The 19,958-nt window shown below is 43.2% G+C and overlaps 1 protein-coding gene across 1 annotated transcript in view; it reads right to left on the reverse strand.

Annotated features, from left to right (window-relative positions):
- Positions 1–19,958, reverse strand: part of COL9A3 (collagen type IX alpha 3 chain) — a 248,740-nt gene that overhangs the window by 219,477 nt on the left and 9,305 nt on the right. The window contains exons 4-7 of the mRNA XM_033962849.1: positions 19,678–19,749; positions 17,811–17,864; positions 8,373–8,408; positions 5,434–5,457 (exon numbers count right to left, since the gene is read on the reverse strand). Coding sequence (XP_033818740.1) covers positions 5,434–5,457; positions 8,373–8,408; positions 17,811–17,864; positions 19,678–19,749 — 186 coding nt within the window. The remainder of the gene's footprint in view (positions 1–5,433; positions 5,458–8,372; positions 8,409–17,810; positions 17,865–19,677; positions 19,750–19,958) is intronic.

Consider the following 19,958-nt stretch of genomic DNA (forward strand, 5'->3'; position numbering starts at 1 on the left):
TAACACTGGGATACTACATACTAAGCATGAATTCTATAATGGCAATTGCTATAGAATACTAACTTAAGTCTGTACTCACGCACCTAATCTTAGGCATGAGTACTTACGCTAGCCAAATGGCTTATATAAATGCATGCACTTAACTGTAGGCTGTTAGGCACATACTGCAAGTCTTCTATAAGATATATGCATAAACTCCAGGCACATTTCTGACCCACCGGTGTGAGAGTGTGATTGAGAGCAAGAGAGAGAGCATGAGTGAGAGTGAAAGAGAGAGTGAGTTCAAGAGAGTGAGTGAATGAGAGAGAGCGCGCGAGAGAGAGAGCAAGAGAGTGTGAGTGAGAGAGCGTTTGAGTGAGAGTGTGAGCAAGAGAGAGAGAGAGCGAGAGCGTGAAAGAGTGAGAGCGAGAGCATGAAAGAGAGAGAGCGAGAGAGAGAGTGAGAGAGAAAGTGAGCGAGAGAGCGAGCGAGCAAGAGAGAGCGAGAGAGAAAGCGAGCAAGAGAGCGAGAGCGATAGCATGAAAGAGTGAGAGAGACAGAACAAGAGCGAGAGAGAGCGAGTGCGAGAGAAAGAGTGAGTGAGAGTGAATGAAAGAGAGAGTGAGAGTGAGTGAGAGAAAGTGAGTGAGTGAGAAAGTGAGTGAGTGAGAGTGAATGAAAGAGAGAGTGAGAGTAAGAGAGTGAGAGTGAATGAAAGAGAGAGTGAGAGTGAGTAAGAGAGTGAGAGTGAGTGAGAGAGAGAGTGAGAGTGAGTAAGAGAGTGAGAGTGAGTGAGAGAGAGGGGTGGAAAAGAAGTGTTAGATATGGCAGTGGAAGGGAAGGTACAGATTTAGGAAATGAATGGTGAGCATAGAGAAAGAAAAAGTCAAATTGGCAGGAGACCCTGGTGAGCGATTTAACAGAAGACAAACAGAAAACAGAACCTGGGACCAACATGATTTGAATATTCTGACTAGATAACAAAAGGCAGAAAAATAATTTTATTTTCTGTTTTGTGATTACAATATGTCATATTTGAAATGTGTATTGCCAGAGTTGGTGTTAGCGAGCATGAGCTAGGACCTAGAGAGAGGAAAAGTCTTTTTTTGTTTATTTTATTTACACCACAGCACCAGTGTGGGGTTGGAGAGGGCAAGGGGGGGGGGGGAGGGTGAAAAGGCTACAAAATAAACCCTCCAGGACAATAGGCTGAATCAGATCAAAATTTTTTTTTCCTGAATTGGGCAGCACTAGTATACACTGGTAAATTATTCTCAAGAATTCTCAAAAAGTAACATTCCTGTACAGCTGAGATGGTATTATAACTCACATTCTGCAAAGCCCTCTATGCATATCAGTTGCAGTCAGTGCCCCGTTCCCCCTCCCCAGAGACAAGACACATGAACTCCAGCAGAATCCCGAGGTCATTTTTTAAATCCTTTATGAACATAAACCACTGATTTAAACACACAAAAGGCCTCATAAAATTAGGTCATGCCTAGAAAGTATACACAATGCACGTATACAAGTATACACAATGCATGTACTTGTAGAGTAAGTAGGCTTGGGCAGGAGTTTGGCACCTGCCACCTGAGTTTGTCTCACTTTGCCTCTGGACATGAAGAACTGTATAGACAGAATGCACCACTCACTCTGGAGTGGAGGAGTAACCTAATGGCTATAGTGCAGCAAACTGATCCTGGGGAACTGGGTTCAACTCCCACTGCAGCTCGTTGTGTCCTTGGGCAAATCACTTAAACCTCCATTGCCCCAGGTACAAAACAGATTGTGAACCCCCTAGGGATGGAGAAAGTACCTTCATATAAGGTGTACAGTGCTGCGAACATCTAGTAGCACACTGGCTTCCCATCAATTACTGGATAGTTTATAAAATACTTTTATTTATTTATTTTTAAAATTTCTATACCGTTTTTATCCAAAACGGTTCACAAGGGGTTACATACATAAAATGTTAAAAGTCTATACAAAATAAGAAGATAGAATAGAAATATTCAATACAGCATGAATTCAGTATAGTGTGAATCAATTGCTCAGAAAAATGCATTAACAAATAGCTGAGTCTTCAACATTTTCCTAAAAGAATTCCTCTCTCCACATTTTTGAATTTGGCCAACAATTGGTCAGGAAACCAGCTTTTCTGGATCGTTTACCGATTCCTTATGTTCCGTTTAAATCTTTATGCTCTACTCAATAAAATCTACTGGTTATTCCATCTCCTAGGCATATTTTCTATGATACCACCAGAAGTTCCATATTCTTGGTAACTGCTCCAAGTTTATGGAATGCACCCTCCAAATTCACCTCAGAATGGAAAAATGTATTGAAATTTAAGGACACATTTAAACCAATCCCATTATTTTTATTATTTGCTTATTCGTTGCAAATCTTTACCTTGTCTTCTTGTGATAATGGTTTGTGCGAGATTCACCACTCCCCCCCGCCCTCCTTCGCTCCCCTCTGTTCCTTCCTGACTGTTCCTTCCTGACTTTATGGGGAGTGTGTGGTGCAGTGGTTAGAGCCACAGCCTCAGCACCCTGAGGTTGTGGGTTCAAATCCCACACTGCTCCTTGTGACCCTGGGCAAGTCACTTAATCCCCCATTGCCCCAGGTACATTAGATAGAGTGTGAGCCTGCCAGGACAGATAGGGAAAAATGCTTGAGTACCTGCATGTACACCACTTAGGTTATAAGTGGTATATAAATACTTATAAAATAAAAATAACTGTCCAATGAATTAATGTAGTTCTCCCCTTCTTATGTTTAACATGTTCTTTTTCTCTTCCCCTTTTTAATTATAATGATTGTGAACTGTTCAGATATTTTTTTTATAGTTAGAATATCAAACGTTTAATAAACTTGAAACTTCAGTCAAGATTTATGTAAATTATTTAAAAAATATGCATAATATGTACAAAAGTGTGTCTTAAAAAAGATGCACCTTTCTGCCCTATTAATTCTGGTTGACCTTCTAGAGCAGGGGTATCAAACTCAATCACATTAGGGGCCAAAATCTAAAACATAGGGTAAGTCGTGGGCCAAATTTTTTATTAAGATACATAGGGGTCCTTTTATTTAATTACGCTAACTGATTTAGCGCGCGCTAAATGTGCACCTTAATAAAAGGACCCCTTAGTCTTAGTAGAAGTATAGGGTTACAACCTCTCCAACCCCACGCCAGCTCTGTGATGTAAACAAAATAAATAAAAAAGACTTTTACTCTCTCTTCACAACTACCCTCCTATCCAGTATCTCTATCCCCCCCCCCCCACGATCCCTTGTGTCCAACTTCTCTCCCTTTCTGTTTCTTCCCTCCCTAAATCCCATTGTCCACCATCTCTTTCCCTCTCCTCTCTGTTTTAGCCACACTAACAACTTGATTTTCAAACACAATGCATATGAATAGTGAAAAACTTTTGCTATTAGGTTAAAAAAAAAATTTCTAGTGTGTTTGTTGCTTCATTTTTTTTTTTTTTTTACTGGGAGCTCTATTCCTAGAAGAGAAAGTTTAACAGATGCTCAGTCGTTTCCCCCACATTGTCTGTGCCTTCTGCTATTTTTCTGCCCATGCTGCTCGCTGAGAAACAGCTCGGCAAAAATCTCGGACTCTAATTTAATTTAGTAAAAGAGGGGGATAAACAGCTATTTTAAAAAGTTGCTATTTACACGCGATTTTGACAGTATGGAAAAGAATGTGTGTGTCTGATTTTGCAGCATCAGTAAATATATCGCCCATCCCTCATAGGTTGTGGAAAGTCAAGGTCTTACTTTCCGCTAATTTGGGCAGCCTTCAGAGGATCGCCGGTGCTGTAACGATCCTTGCTGGCTGCCATCGTCCTGAGCACCACGTTCCCTCTGCCGCGATCCCACCCCTCCTCTGACATCAAGGGCAGGATCGCAGCAGAGGGAATTTGGTGCTCAGGATGACGGCAGCCTGCAAGGATCGCTACAGCACTGGCGATCCTCTCTGCAGGCTGCCGAAATTAGCGAAAAGTAAGAGCAGGAGGCACTGTAGCACTTCCCGAATCGTACTCTGTCTGCCGTTGGGCCAACTTAAGTTAAATTTTTTAATTGTTTGGCGGGCCAAATTTAACTATACCTCGGGCCAGATTTGGCCCGCGGCCCAGAGTTTGCCATGTCTGTTCTAGAGGATAATTTTGTTTTGATCCCTAAACCTAGGTTACTTTCAATGCATAAGAACATAAGAAATGCCTGCACTGGATCAGACCTGGGGTCCATCTAGTCTGGTGATCCGCACATGCGGAGGCTCAACCAGGCGTACCCTGGCGAATACCTTAGTCACTCATATCCCTCAATGCGTCCTGCATGAAGATATGCGTCCAATTTTTCCTTAAATCCTAGAATGGTGGTTTCCTCCACAACCTCTTCTGGGAGAGAGTTCCAGGCGTTCACCACTCGCTGTGTGAAGAAGAACTTTCTGACATTTGTCCTGGCTGTGTCCCCTCTCAGCTTCAGTCCATGACCTCTTGTCCGAGTCTGAGTCATATTTGACAATGTGAATACGTTGTTTCTTGCTCACCATTCTTTCCCCCTGCTGGGTCAGTGAGCTTGCTCCATTTTGTCGATTCCTTTTAGTATTTTAAAAGACTCTATCAGATCCCCTCTCAGTCTTCTCTTCTCGAGGGTGAATAATCCCAGTTTTCTGAGGTGATCTTTGTAGCTCAAGTTCTCCATACCTTTTACTAGCTTCGTCGCTCGCCTCTGCACCCTCTCCTTCTTCAGGTATGGAGACCAGTGTTGGACACAGTATTCCAAGTGTGGTCTGACCATTGCTCTATAAAGTGGCATTATGACCTCCCTTGATCTACTCGTGATTCCCTTCTTTATCATGCCTAACATCCTGTTAGCTTTCTTTGCCGCTGCTGCGCATTGAGCCGACAGCTTCAGGGTCCTGTCTATCAGTACCCCCAGGTACTTGTTCACTCTTCCCCAATATTATACCTAACAGTTTATACTCATGCTCCTTGTTTTTCCGGCCCAGGTGCACCACTTTAAATTTTTCTACATTAAAACTCATCTGCCAATTCTCTGCCCATCTCTCAAGTTGTTTCAAATCTCTCTAGAGTTCCTCGCTGTCTTTTTGTGACCTGATTGCCCAGCATAGCTTTGTGTCATCTGCCAACTTGATGATAACACTGGCCGTTTCTTCTTCCAGGTCATTTACGAAGATATTGAATAAGATAGGCCCATGAACCGAGCCCTGAGGCACACCGCTAGTTACTTTCTTCCAGTCCGAGTACTTCCCATTTATGCCCACTCTCTGTCTTCTGTTTTCCAGCCATTTTCCTATCCATCTTAGTATATCCCCTTCTATTCCATGACTTTGCAGTACATCACTCTGTAGTTTATTCACTCATCACCATTTCACAATTATCCAACTATTTACAACATTGATATTGACAAACTTCTACTTACTGGAGATCCTGGTGGTCCCCTCCCCTGCAAATACAAGAGAGAAAGGGAGGTTATTTAGAGACTGAGCTTTTTATGTATTAGCTATCCACTTAGGCCCATATTCTATAAACAGTGCCTTAGGTTAGGTGCTAGTAGGCACCCTACCGGCACCTAACTTAAGTGCATAATGCTGTTTTAAAAAAATGTAGTCACCTATTGGCACAAACCCCCCCAAAAAAAACAACCCCAAGATGCTTGCATCGTGGCTAAAGAGATACTTTATGATGCCTAACTCCACTGCAAGCTTGGCTAACACTAGAAGTGGCATTAGACGTCGTAAAGCGCCTCCCTAGCCACGATTCTCGTATAAGGTAGGTGCCAGAAATGTAGACCTGGCCTACATTTCCAGCACCTATCTTTCACGATGCCAGGATTCTACAAAACATATATATCTCTGGCAATATGTTTATAAATATGCAATTTCTTTATCTGGTCTATAGTCCATATGCACTCAAAACTAGAATAATCCAGATAACTCAATCATTTAACTCTTCTTGGAAGATGGCATGTTCTTGTTAAGGTCAGAGGGAGGGACGGAGGGAAAGATCAGGCAAAATTGAATGAAATTGAACAGCGTTACATTTTTACACTTGGTACGGTAGAACCTAGGGGTTTAAACAATGAGATCGAATGGGCGACTGTGATTGGATGATCTGAGAGCAAATGAGACACAGGGGGCGTGAACATTGGAAAGAGTTGGTGGGAGGATTTAAACCCGAGGAATAGACGCCGCCGCCATCTTTCTCATATACCAACAACTGAGTTGGATGACGATAGCCACCTCGGTGAGCATTTTGTGTAATACATAACAGAAGTTAGGATAAAGAGAAGGGGGAAGAGAGTTGGACACGAGGGGTTGTCTTTAACTTTTGTTCCCTTTATTTTAGATTATCTAGAGGGGACCCTTGACACAGCTCATTTTGGGCGAAACATGTCGGGTCTAACTCCCAGATGTTGGCTGAGTACTAAGTTGAGCTAAGTACCAAAGCTAAGTACAAAGCACTTTATATTTATATATTTAATGGTGGATATTTATTCCTGATTGAACAACAAAAGTATTTTTGATATAGATGATGCATGAATATAACTATAAAGATAGTAAAATGGATGGCCAATGATGAGGCACCACGTAATGCTTCCCGCAGTTCTAAGTTAACGCAGCGGAGGAGTGGTGGGGCTGAGGCTTCCAAGAAGAGTTAAATGATTGAGTTATCTGGATTATTCTAGGATTCTACAAAAGGCACCAGTGCATGATTGACACACAATTGGTGGCCATTTTCTAGGTGGCCACCAATCCTGTTGCTCCCTTAGGGAGTAAATGTATTAAGTGTAACATTTATTAGAGCTGTATCAAACAGCATATTTTACTATTTGACCAAATACGAATAATGAGCACTGAGCTTTAATATAACAAATAATAAAAGCAGCAACACGCAGAGGTTAAGCACAATAGACCGCAGATTATTTATATCTGAATTTAAATCGTTATTTGGCCAAATACAAATAATGTATCAAGGGCACTGTGTGGGGCTGAATCTAATCTAATCTGAATATTCAGTACAATCCTAATTTATACACTGAAACAGATTACAAAACAGGTAGACATGCACATAGATACCAGCATTTTGCAATTACACAAATACCTTTGGTGGTACAGTATGTAGTTTGCAGGTGACATACACATAGGCAGTCTCTGAGCAGGGAACAAGAGTATTACAAGTTATAGCACATGCACTGGCCCTATGGCTAGCATATGTTCTGGCACCTAAGCCATACAGGTGTAACAGACCCAGTTCTGTTACTATTCTATAAAGGATTGCAGGTGCATACTTTCCGTCACAGAATAAACTCCTACCAGGTGCTAATTAGAACATAATTATTAGGCGCACATTATTGAATTACCCTCTAAATGGGTCCCTTTATTTAAAAAAACCTGTTATTTGGAGCCTCCCTATACTTCCATCCCTGTAGGCCCAGGGCCTTCGCGTTCCTGCGTTGGACGGCAGTGATTGCTATCAAATGTATTTTGCTTAAGTGGATGGAAGCGGAGGTGCCTGACTATTCCCTTTGGCGTAGTCACATGATTACATTGCTTTCCTGGGAACGGAGAGGAGTCCAAGACATTTCTTCCTTGCCCGGACGAGCCTTTCAACGAATTTGGGAGCCTTTTTGGACCACATTGTCTCCGGTGGCCCGTAGCCGCCTTTTGAACTGCTAGCCCCTTGGTATTTGTCTTTCTTATTTAGTTTAACCTTTTTTTTTTTTTTTTTAGCATCAGTGAGAGTGGGTGGGGGGAGGAATGGGTTGTGGGTTGGGTTGGTGGGGTGGGTTAGTCGGTTTCTGGTGTGAAATTTTGAGCTGCCTTGTTGATCTTTGACCTTGTTTTGGATTGTTGTTTTTATTCTTGGTGCTCAATAAAATATATTTGACGATAAAAAAAAAACTGTCTGCATGTACAGCAGGTTATACATGGCTCTTATAAAACTGTGTGGGGGTACACAAGCAATAAGGAGGCAGCACCCCAACAGACTGCACTTACATTTATGCGGACATAATTTGGGCAGTGTTGTGATGTACACAATACTCACATAATGCATCGAACATGTGCACGTATTTATGTTGCCTCAGAGCAGGAATACATGTGTGAGAGAATCTATGTAGACCTGGCAGTACTTCCAGCAGCCTATTTTATAAAAGGCACAAAGGTGCCTAAGATGCCTTTATAAAATATTGTATACAGACAACCAGAGTTCGCATCCAAACTATCACAACATATTTTTATTATAACCAACTATAACCATCAGTCACACAGCATTTCTGTCTCTCTGATTTTAATGCCATGAGCTACAGTAAGTGCTTGAAATGTGGAACAGAGAGTTGGACGTGTCAGGCGTACTTACAGCAGGTCCATCTGGTCCTTTTGAGCCTATGTCACCCTGTGGGATGAGAATACATTAGTGTGAAGTGTGCCAAGTGAACTCTGTGTTTCAACCACAAGTACTGCATACAGAAGGTAATTCAAAAAGGAAAAAAGTGTCTAGATCAGTGGTCTCAAACTCATGGCCTGGGGGCCACAAGCGGCCCAACAGGTACTATTTTGAGGCGCTCGGTATGTTTATCATAATCACAAAGGTTTCTTGATCATATGTCTCTTTAGCTATAAATTACAATATTATTATTAAGACTTAGCTAAGAGGAAAGATTTATAAACTATAAAGAGTTTTGCCTCATGCAAAATTGTCATTTCTTTAATAAGACATTATTTTTTTCCGAGGCCCTCCAAGTACCAACAAATCCAAAATGTTGCCCTGCAAAGGGTTTGATTTTGAGACCACTGATCTAGATCTTTTAGTGTGAGGTGGGGTCAAATGAAAAAGCAAAGCCAATTAATTAGCAAAATAGACCTCAAAAATCCATAGTATAGCAACTCAGGAAGTTAAAAACTTCACCAAAGAGCAAGTATGACTATCACAGGTCCACTCCGGGAAACAAAACTATAGGTTAAAAGCTAGCAAAAAAACCCGGACTAGCGTATAAGTGCTTAAAACTTTCAGTGGCCAACAAACGCCAAACAAGCAAAGCTGCTAAGAAGGGGGAAACACAATAACAGAGAAACCCGCAATGCTCCCGCATTCCAGAAAAATAGTCAGCTGATATCACACATACAAAACATACAGAAGGCCCATGTCAAATCATTTAGTCTCAGATTCTCTACATGGCGCAGTTGTTGGCAGCCGTCTTAAAAGCGGTTGCTGACTGCATATCATACGACAGCTCCATTTAGAGAATCGCGCCTCTGACAAAGGTAGGCACTGAAAATGTAGGCAAATGGGTTTTTCAAGGTCTACATTTCCGGCACTTACCTTTGACATGAATCGTGCCTTTTTTTAGGCACCTTGAAAATCATTTTAAATGTTTTTTAAACAATGTTTTTCACTTAACTTTGCACCTAAGTTTGTAGAATATAGGCCATTTATAAAATATGGGCCTTAACGCCCAAGCTGCCATTTCCAAAACATCTTTCTCTCTTCAGAACCTGCTGCACAACTGAACCTGGAAAGAACCTTATTCTAAGAGCAAAGGGTGAGTCCAGCTATTTTGCATAGGTTGAATGGATATTGGTGCATGTTCAAATGGATGCTCCAGGGGTAGGAATACATTGTATAACATTTTGTAAAATATGGGCTAAAAGTTAGGGACGCTAATCGTTCACCAGGTAATCTGCCTCAGAGTTTACTCCGGCACATTCTTTCAAATTTCTAAAAGACAAAAGTACCCTTTAACACAATTGGGTTTCTCCTGATGGTGCCGAGGGAATCCTCCTCCTCCTCTCTAAAAGCCACTTCCTTTGTTCAGAGATACTGAGGGCTAGATTCTCAAACCTGTCACAGCCATTATTGTAGCAATTTCAAAAAGGTGAGTCATTCTCCAAAAAACACGCATGCAAATGAGGTTGATGGAGAGTAGCGAAGGTTCGCTAAATTTGCATGTGTCCATCGCTGGTGAAAGCAATCGGCACATGCTTAGAACAAACACACACAAAAAAAACCCCAAATCGAAGATCGGCAGGAGGTTTGCACACTTCCTTCCACAGCTGAAGTCAAGCAATCCCCATCCCCCATGGCAGCGGGAGAGATGCCCAGTCCCTCCCACAACCAAGCAATGCCCCCCCAACACTTTCCATGCCTCCAATGACCCCCCCCCCCCCCTTCTCCCTTACCTTGTTTACGATGGCTGGCTGGAGGGATACCTACTCCCTTCAGCCAGAAGGCTCGCATCTTAAAATGGCTGTCTTCTCCTCCTGGTGCATCCTGGGATGCGCTGGGGATGGGCCTAAGGCTCTGATTTGCCCAAGTTAAGACCCATCCCATAGGAGGGGCCTTAAACAACCTGAGCCAAGCAGAGCCTTAGGCCCCTCCCCAGTGCATCCCATGATGCACCGGGGAGGGGAAGGCCTGCCATTTTAAAAAGGCAGACCTGCTGGCTGGAGGGATTAGGCATCCCTCTGGCCAGCCATTGTAAACAAGGTAGGGGGTGGGGGGTCGTCAGAGGCAGGGGGGGGGTTGTTGTAGGGTGGGACATTGCTTAGCGGCAGGAGAGAGTGGGCATCTGTCCTGTTGCTTTGGGGGGTCTTGGAGGGCGTTGCTTAGTGGTAGGAAGGAGTGGGCATCTCTTCCACTGCCAAGAAGGGTGTTAGGGGGGGTGCGTGCCTGGCAGCAGGAAGGAGTGGGCGTCTCTCCTGCTGCTGGGGGGGGGGGGGGGTGTTGCTTGATGGCGGCAAAATTTTCTGATAGGTCTAAGTTGTCAAACCTTATTTTCCTGTCAGTGCCTGAGCCAATCAACACTCAGGCACTGATCAGAAAGTAAGGCAACGACAGCTCAGACCTGTTGGCAAATTTTGAGTAAGAGATTAGTAAAAAGTTGGCAACTTATATAACCCATTATTATACGTTTGCCCAATTCTCCAGCTTTCCTAATGAAAACATTTCTTCATCTGTCTGATCATTTTGTCCTGGGGAACGGTAGTATAACCTTACCTTTATATTCCTTCCCGTCACACATGGAATTTCTATCCATATGGATTCCAAACTGCTATGTCATGCAGAATGTTTTTTTTAATTTGATTCAATTTCCTCTTTAACATATAGCGCAACCCTCCCTCCAATTTAATCTACTTTATCCTTGAGATATAATTTATACCCAGGTAATATAGTGTCACATTGATTGTCCTCCTTCCACCAGGACTCTGAGAAGCCTATTAAATCTACCTCATCATTCAGTGCTATATACTCTAACTCAGTGTTTTTCAACCTTTTTACACCCGTAGACCGGCAGAAATAAAAGAATTATTTTGTGGACCGGCAAACTACTAGGACTAAAATTTAAAAATCCCGTTTCCGCCTCATCTCCGTGAGCTCGGTCACCTCAGTAACTATAGAAAAATAAGAGAAATATAGTGCAAAATATAGACAGCAGATATAAATTCTCAAAATTGACACATTTTGATCACTAAATTGAAAATAAAATCATTTTTCCTACCTTTGCTGTCTGGTGATTTCATGAGTCTCTGGTTGCGTTTCCTTCTGTCTGTGTATCCTTTCTTTCTGCACTCAGGCCCAAGAATTGTCCCTTTCTATTCCCTCCCTCTTTCCTTCCTATGTCCTTAGTGCCCCTGGTACCTCTTTCCCATGACCTTAGTGCCCCCAGTGCCTCCTTTCCATGTCCTTAGTGCCCCTTCCTGTCTTTAGTACCCCCAGTGCCTCCTTCCCATGTCCTTAGTGCCCCTTCCTGTCATTAAGAACATAAGAACATAAGAAGTTGCCTCTGCTGAGGCAGACCAGAGGCCCATCTCGCCCAGCGGTCCGCTCCCGCGGCGGCCCATCAGGCCCATTGCCTGAGCAGTGGTCCCAGACTATCCCTATAACCTACCTCTACTCCTATCTGTACCCCTCAATTCCTTTATCCTCTAGGAACCTATCCAAACCTTCTTTGAAGCCTTGTAACGTGCTCCGGCCTATCACAGCCTCCGGAAGCGCGTTCCATGTATCCACCACCCTCTGGGTGAAAAAGAACTTTCTGGCATTTGTTCTAAATCTGTCCCCTTTTAATTTCTCCGAGTGCCCCCTTGTACTTGTGGTTCCCCATAATCTGAAAAATCTGTCCCTGTCTACCTTTTCTATACCCTTCAGGATCTTGAAGGTTTCTATCATGTCTCCTCTAAGTCTCCGCTTTTCCAGGGAGAACAGCCCCAGCTTTTTCAATCTGTCAGTATATGAGAGGTTTTCCATACCCCTTATCAGTTTAGTTGCTCTTCTCTGGACTCTCTCAAGTACCGCCATGTCCTTCTTGAGGTACGGCGACCAGTACTGGACACAGTATTCCAGATGCGGGCGCACCATTGCACGATACAGTGGCAGGATGACCTCCTTCGTCCTGGTCGTGATACCCTTCTTAATGATACCCAACATTTTGTTTGCTTTTCTTGAGGCTGTGGCGCTCTGTGCCGACGCCTTAAAAGTTGTGTCTACCATCACTCCCAGGTCTCTTTCAAGGTTACTTACCCCTAGCAGTGATCCCCCCATTTTGTAGCTGAACATCGGGTTCTTTTTCCCTACATGCATGACCTTGCATTTCCATAGAAACATAGAAACATAGAAAGATGACGGCAGATAAGGGCCATAGCCCATCAAGTCTGCCCACACTATTTACCCACCCTCTTAAATCTACTGACCCCCTAAAGAATAATTGTAATTATACTGTCACTCTACTGACCCGCTCATTCAGTCCTAGTGACCCTATCCCTTGGCATGACCTCGTAGGGATCCCACATAGGTATCCCATTTGTTCTTGAAGTCTGAGATGCTGCGTGCCTCGACCACCTGCACTGGAAGCTCGTTCCAATGCTCAATCACTCTCTCCGTGAAGAAGTATTTTCTGGTGTCTCCACGAAACTTCCCTCCCCTGAGCTTGAGCGGATGTCCTCTTGTGGTCGAGGGTCCCCTGAGAAGAAAGATATCATCTTCCACCTCTACCCGTCCCGTGATGTACTTAAATGTCTCAATCATGTCTCCCCTCTCCCTACGCTCCTCGAGAGTGTAGAGCTGCAATTTGCTCAGTCTTTCTTCGTACGGGAGACCCTTTAGCCCCGAGACCATCCTGGTGGCCAACCGCTGAACCGATTCAACTCTGAGCACATCCTTACGGTAATGTGGCCTCCAGAATTGAACACAGTATTCCAGATGCGGTCTCACCATGGCTCTGTACAGTGGCATCATGACTTCAGGTTTCCTGTTGACGAAGCTTCTCTTGATACAGCCTATCATTTGCCGTGCTTTAGATGAAGCCTTCTCCACTTGAGTGGATGCTTTCATGTCAGCACTGATGATTACTCCTAAGTCTCGTTCTGCCGTAGTCCTGGCTAAAGTTTCTCCATTCAGGGTGTAAGTTCTGCAAGGATTTCCGTTGCCGAGATGCATGACCTTACATTTCTTGGCATTGAAGCCCAGCTGCCAGATCGAGGACCAACTTTCTAAAGTACGCAGGTCTTGCTCCATAGCATCCTGAAGATTATAGCCGTTTACTACATTGCATAGTTTGGCGTCATCAGCGAATAAGGTTACCTTGCCTTGGAGCCCTTGAGTCAGATCCCTAATGAATATGTTGAAGAGGAGTGGGCCCAGGACCGAACCCTGTGGCACTCCGCTGGTCACCTCTGACATTTTAGAAAGGGTACGGTTGACCACCACCCTCTGAAGTCTGCCACTAAGCCAATCTTTAACCCATGCAGTTAGAGTCTCTCCTAATCCCATAGATTTCATCTTGTTCAGCAGCCTGCGGTGTGGGACGCTGTCAAACGCTTTGCTGAAGTCCAGGTACACGACGTCCAAGGACTCTCCTGAGTCTAGTCTTCTTGTTACCCAGTCAAAGAAGCTTATTAGATTGGACTGGCATGACCTACCCTTGGTGAATCCATGTTGGCTGGGATCCCGGAGATTTCCCTCGTTCAGGATCGTATCTAATTTATACTTAATTAGTGTTTCCATGAGTTTGCACACTATTGAGGTGAGGCTTACCGGTCTATAGTTCGCAGCCTCAGCCTTGCAACCCTTTTTATGTAGAGGAACGACGTTAAAGCTCATTTGCCACTTTTTGGCCCATTCTTCTAGTGTCGTTAGGTCCCTTTGCAGATCTTCGCAGTCTTTAGTGCCCCCCAGTGCCTCCTTCCCATGCCCTTAGTGCCCCTTCCTGTCTTTAGTGCCCCCAGTACCTCCTTCCCATGTCCTTAATGCCCCTTCCTGTCTTTAGTGTCCCCAGTGCATCCTTCCCATGTCTTTAGTACCCCCAGAGCCTCCTTCTCATGTCCTTAATGCCCCTTCCTGTCTTTAGTGTCCCCAGTACCTCCTTCCCATGTCTTTAGTACCCCAGTGCCTCCTTCCCATGCCCTTAGTGCCCCTTCCTGTCTTTAGTTCCCCCAGTGCCTCCTTCATATCTCTTTAGTGCTCCCAGTGCCTCCTTCCTATGTCCCTCTCACTTCCTTCCATACTTTGTCCCACCCCCACCCCCAAAGCCAGCCTGCCTGCCTGTCTACCTCTCTCCCTCCCTCCCTGGCCAAAGCTAGCCTGCTTGCCTGCGTACGACCTTCCCTCCCTGCCCCGCAAAAAAAAAGCCTCCCTCCTTCCTTTCACTTGCTCTTACCGCCCTGCTGCTGCTGCTAAAGCCGACAGGAAGTCTTCTTTCCAACATCAATTCTGATGTCGGAGAGGACGTTCTGGGCCAGCCAGGCAGCGATTGGCTGGCCCAGAACGTCCTCTCCGATGTCAGAATTGACATCAGAAAAAAAGACTTCCTGTCGGCTTTAGCAGCAGCAGCAGGGCGGTAAGAGAAGGGGACCCGGGGAAAGGAAGGAGGGAGGGACAGGAAATAATCGCCTGTCCCGTTGTCCCTGAGCACAGCTTCGGGACGCTGTCCCGAAGCTGTGTATGGGGACAACGGGACAGGAGGTCTGAAAAAAGACCTATGGTCACTTTAATCTTGCCAGCCCTGTGCGGACCAGCAGAAATTTCCTACGGACCGGCGGTTGAAGAACAGTGCTCTAGCTTTCCTATTTTATTTGTTAGGCTTCTAGCATTTATGTAATATATAATAACAATAATCACACGGATAGTGGGTTTTGTTCATATTTAGATAGGATTTTCTCTAATAGTTATATTTGTGTTTTGGATTACTAGTGTCCTTCCCTGAAGAAGACTTGAAACTCGAGTCGGGAGGACAGGGTTATTAGAGTCAATTTTTCTTCAATCAACTTTATTGTTATTTTATTGCACTTGGCACATCACATTCCTTGGCGGTTCTATAATATCGATAGTCCATCCGATTCAGATAAGTACCTGGTGTATTTATTTTGTTACAAAGTATGGATGGTATGTGGGGACAGTGAAAAACTATGATGGTCCCCTATTGAACCTCAGGTGGTGTGATTACACTATTATTCACGGGTTCAGGGTCTGAGTTTTTCACTAATAATTTTGAAATGTTTTTAAAATTAAAACTGTGATTATTGTTATTATATATTACGTCAGTATCACAGAAGAAGATAATTTTTCTCTCCAATTTATGGTGAGTTTCTAGCATTTATGTACAGACACTTCAAATTGTGTTTTTTCCTTGAAACTAAAGGCTGCTAAGAAGACAGGGAAAATTTGAGTCTTTTACTCTGCCTTCCTCTTAAACCCTCCTGGCTTTCTTTCACCATTATTGAAACCTCTCTACTGGGACCCCCTAAATATCACTGAACCATCTCAGCTTACAAGCTGCTCTATCTCTTCTTTAAATGAGGAGTGCCAGTAGCCTGGTTCCATCACGTCACTCCTCTTTTGCAAGAAGCGCACTGGCTACCTATTTCACATAGAACAACATATAAATTTGCATTGTTAACGTTCAAAATTCAGAAAACTAATACTCCAATATTCTTATATCGATATTTAATACCCTTCTCCCCAGTTAGATCTCTTAGATCAACAGATCAGTATTTGTTGACCATTCCATCATTGAAAATAATTGGCACCAGAAGAACCACAACTTTTTCTATTTTCGGACCTCAGCTTTGGAACAAACTTTCAATCTATTTGCGGGCTGAAACCTCCTTAGAAAAATTTAAAAGTAATCTAAAAAGCTTTCTTTATAAAGATGCTTATGAATCTTAGATCAGACAATCCTTTTGATTCTCCTATTTACTTTTAGATCAGGTCTCACCTTAACAATTACTCTTAGACTAAGTCTTCATAAAAATTGTTCTTCCCTAATTGTTATTCTATTTTAATTGTTTATTTTAAATCAAATGTAATTTAACCTCTAATTCTTTACATATTTTTAATGTAACTATGGATAAAATTGTATGTATATGGTTTTAAACTGTTTTATTTGTCTCCCCCCAAATTATTATTGTTATACGCATTGAAAATACTTGATATTGCGTTTAAATCAAAATTTCAATAAACTTGAAACTTGAGTTCATCCTTTTGGAATAAGCTCCTCCTTTGCCAGAAGGTTGCCCAGTTTCTAACAAATCTAAATCCCTCATCCCTGCACCATCATCTCAAACACGCATTGAGACTTCAGAATTCTGCCTGTCTCTTGGGTCCTGCGTGTGGAACTGGGAACATTTCTGAAAATGCTACCCTGGAGGATATGGATTTCAGCTTTCTACCTAAGAGTCTAAATTTGGCTTCCAGAACCTCCCTTCCACATTTTCCTATGTCATTAGTACCTACGTATACCAAGACAGCTGGCTCCTCCCCAGCACTATTTAAAATCCTATCTATGTGACGTGTGAGGTCTGCCACCCCTGCACGAGGCAGGCAAGTGATCAGGTGATCCTGACGCACACCAGCCATCCAGCTATCTACATGCCTAATGATCGAATCACCAACTACAATAGCTGTCCTAACCCTTCCCTCTTGGGCAAAAGCCCCTGGAGACACATCCTTGGTGCGAGAGGATATTGCATCCCCTGGTGGGCAGGCCCTAGCTAAAGGATTATTTCCTACTTCACCAGGGTGATGCTCTCCTTCCAAGGCAGCATAGGGGCTACCAAAGTAGAGATGGGATTTCTCTACAAAAACCCTGTAAAAAAAAAAAATTAGGATTTTATATATTGCCTATCAAGGTTATCTAAGCGGTTTTTACAATCAGGTACTCAAGCAGTAGGTCTCCTATATGTACTTCTCTGTCTCCCTCAACTCCTCCAAGTCTGCTAGTCTAGCCTCAAGGTTAGTGAATTGGGCTGGAGGGAAATCTGGTTGCAAAGGGGTCGCAAACCGATCGGTACACGATCAGTTTGCTTAGTGAATCTAGCCCTTAGGCTTTTATTATATGCTTTATTTAGTGTTTCTTTCTTAGATAGTCTTAGGGTTATATTGTATACTTTAGTGTTTGATTCTTTGCAGGTAATGAAATATAAAGAGTTCTCCTGTTGTCCTAATTAGAATAATTGGTAAGAAATGAAGAACACAAGTAAAGAAATGAGCTAGGGGTGGGTGGGAGAGGGGATGTGCCCCTTATCACCATCTTCTTCTAGTAGCAGAGCAGCTTTACTCCTATGACAGCTTTTGTCCCTTGCAAGACAGTAATATTTAATCAGCTGAAAATCCAGACAATATGACAGAATAAGAGTTTCTCATTAGTGAGGGCCCAATTAAAAACCTTCTAAAGAACAAGTTATATACTCAACAAAGTAATACAAAGTCATTAAACTAGCTCCTAATTCTTGTGAAGGTCTGAACTAATGAAAAGAATCCCAACTTGTTAAGCAAAGCACAGCTGTGTGCTTCTGGACTTACCCTCTGTCCTGAAGGCCCATCAGGACCAAGCGTACCATCAGGACCAGTCAGACCCTACCAAAAAGAAAAGCAGAAGCAGCAGAATTAGAAATCAGAGAGCCAGATTTCATTCAGCTGGAAACCCTGAAACATGCAGAATCATTAAGGCATTTCAGGTTTCAGTGTGACAAAGAGAAGATATGAGAGAATTACTGCATTCTTTGGGGCATGAGTTGGAGGTGAAGCAACTCTAAAGAGATAGATGCACAAAACACAGTCATTAAGATCATGCGGGTCGCTGTGGGCTGATTATTTGGCCCAATTCTGGAACAGCGATCGATGTTCCAACAAGTTTGCATGCAAATGATTTGCGCAGAAGTTCACTGTAATCCAGTCTGATCAACCTGCTGTCAACTTCGTAACCAGGTATGGGGGAGGTTCAGGGATTGTGGGGGGCATCCGGTAGCAGGATGAAATGGTCATCTCTCTTGCCAATTTTTTTAATAGGAAAGGGAGTGGGGGAGGGCTCAGTTCGGGGGGTCCTGGAGGGGGGTGTCAGTAGGAAGTGGGCATCCCTCCTACCAATTTTTATTGATGTGGGGGAAGCGGTTTGGCTGGCGCTGGGGGGGGGGGGGTTTCACAGCGACAGGAGGAAGTGGGCATCCCTCCTGCCTCTATTTTGATTCTGGGGTGGGTTGTTGAGTTGGGGGAGTGAGGCCGGCACAGCATGGCATTTCTTTTTTATGGGCAATATAACATCTGTGCCCATAGAAAAAAAATGAAAAAAACCAGGTAGACCTGTCATTTTTTTCGGGTAGGTAGTACTGATCCAATTCTGGCATCAATGTTAGGTCAACGATCGGATGGTTGGTTTTAATATTAATGGCCTCATTTGCATGCCAGAATCGGAGGATGTACAAACACATTGAAAACCATGTGGTGAGCTATTTTGTTCATCGGGTTGGCAAATTCAATTAGTTACCAATCAAACCAGTTTAGCGACGACCGCTAGATGATCTGCTACTTTAGTGCATCTAGCCCATAGTCTTTTAATAAGGGCACCACACAAAGCTAGGGAGGAAGCTGGAAAGTCCCTGGCAAGCTTCAAGGAGACAGGAGAGAAAGGACCAAAGCAAATTCATCAAAAAGGCAAAAATGCATCTAATTCAGGCAGATGGGGAAACTTAAATCAAAAGCAACATGCATCTCTTCATTCTCTTATGAATATGAAATGTTTGAGGATCTTAAGGATTCTTCTTAATTAAAAATATTGAAGTACTATTTTCATTTCTTTAAAGAAATATCACTAATTCCTTAACAGCCTAAGAATAATTTGTAAGTGAAACCCTTTTTACATGACTATATACATCTGTGACATTTTCTGGAACTCTGGTTTATTTCCCCCAATCCAATCCTTAGATTTATATGCCACATCATTGAATCAGCTAGGACAGGAGTATGGTGATGGGTATTTTTTGTTTTGATTTTTTAAGGGGCGCAGATGCTGTGCGTGTGATGTGTGAGTGCACAAACACACAGCAGTTACCGGCAGCTCCAGAGCTGCCTAAAATTAGCAATCCTAAAAGTGTATGTGTGGGTATGTGAGGGGGAGGGGCATTTCTTTTTGAGCATCTCTAGCAGAGCTCATTTAAATACTGAGCCTCAAGCAATGTGTTCTTGGTGGCTGTTACTAGGATCAGTAGCAATCACCGAGAACCCTTTTGAGCATCAGCAGGAGAGTTTCCTTGCAAGTTAAGACTGGTAAAAACCAGTCTTACTTGCAAGGAAACCTTTTGAGCATCGGGGCCTTAGAGCGTCATTTGTGGTAGCTTCAGCATTTACCTCATCTCACCTCATTGTCACTTTTGAAGACATATTGTACACTTACATCAATACCGGGAAGTCCAGACAGGCCTGCCTTCCCCACCTCCCCCGGTTTCCCTTTGGAACCTTTGGGTCCCTAAATTCGAAAAAAACAAAAAGAATAATTATACAGCGGGCACAAGAGTCAAGGACTCTCTTCCCACATATTCATTAGAGGTATGCTGAAAACCTGAGCTATTTTTTTTAATTTTTTTAAATTTCTTTAAGTTTTTCAACTACAATTGTGCAACAAAATGATTCACAAATATAGATATTCAAAAGCAAGCACAATGAAACTTTCAGACA

Source organism: Geotrypetes seraphini, chromosome 11 (genome assembly GCF_902459505.1).
Source record: "Geotrypetes seraphini chromosome 11, aGeoSer1.1, whole genome shotgun sequence".
Taxonomy (NCBI): Eukaryota; Metazoa; Chordata; class Amphibia; order Gymnophiona; family Dermophiidae; genus Geotrypetes; species Geotrypetes seraphini.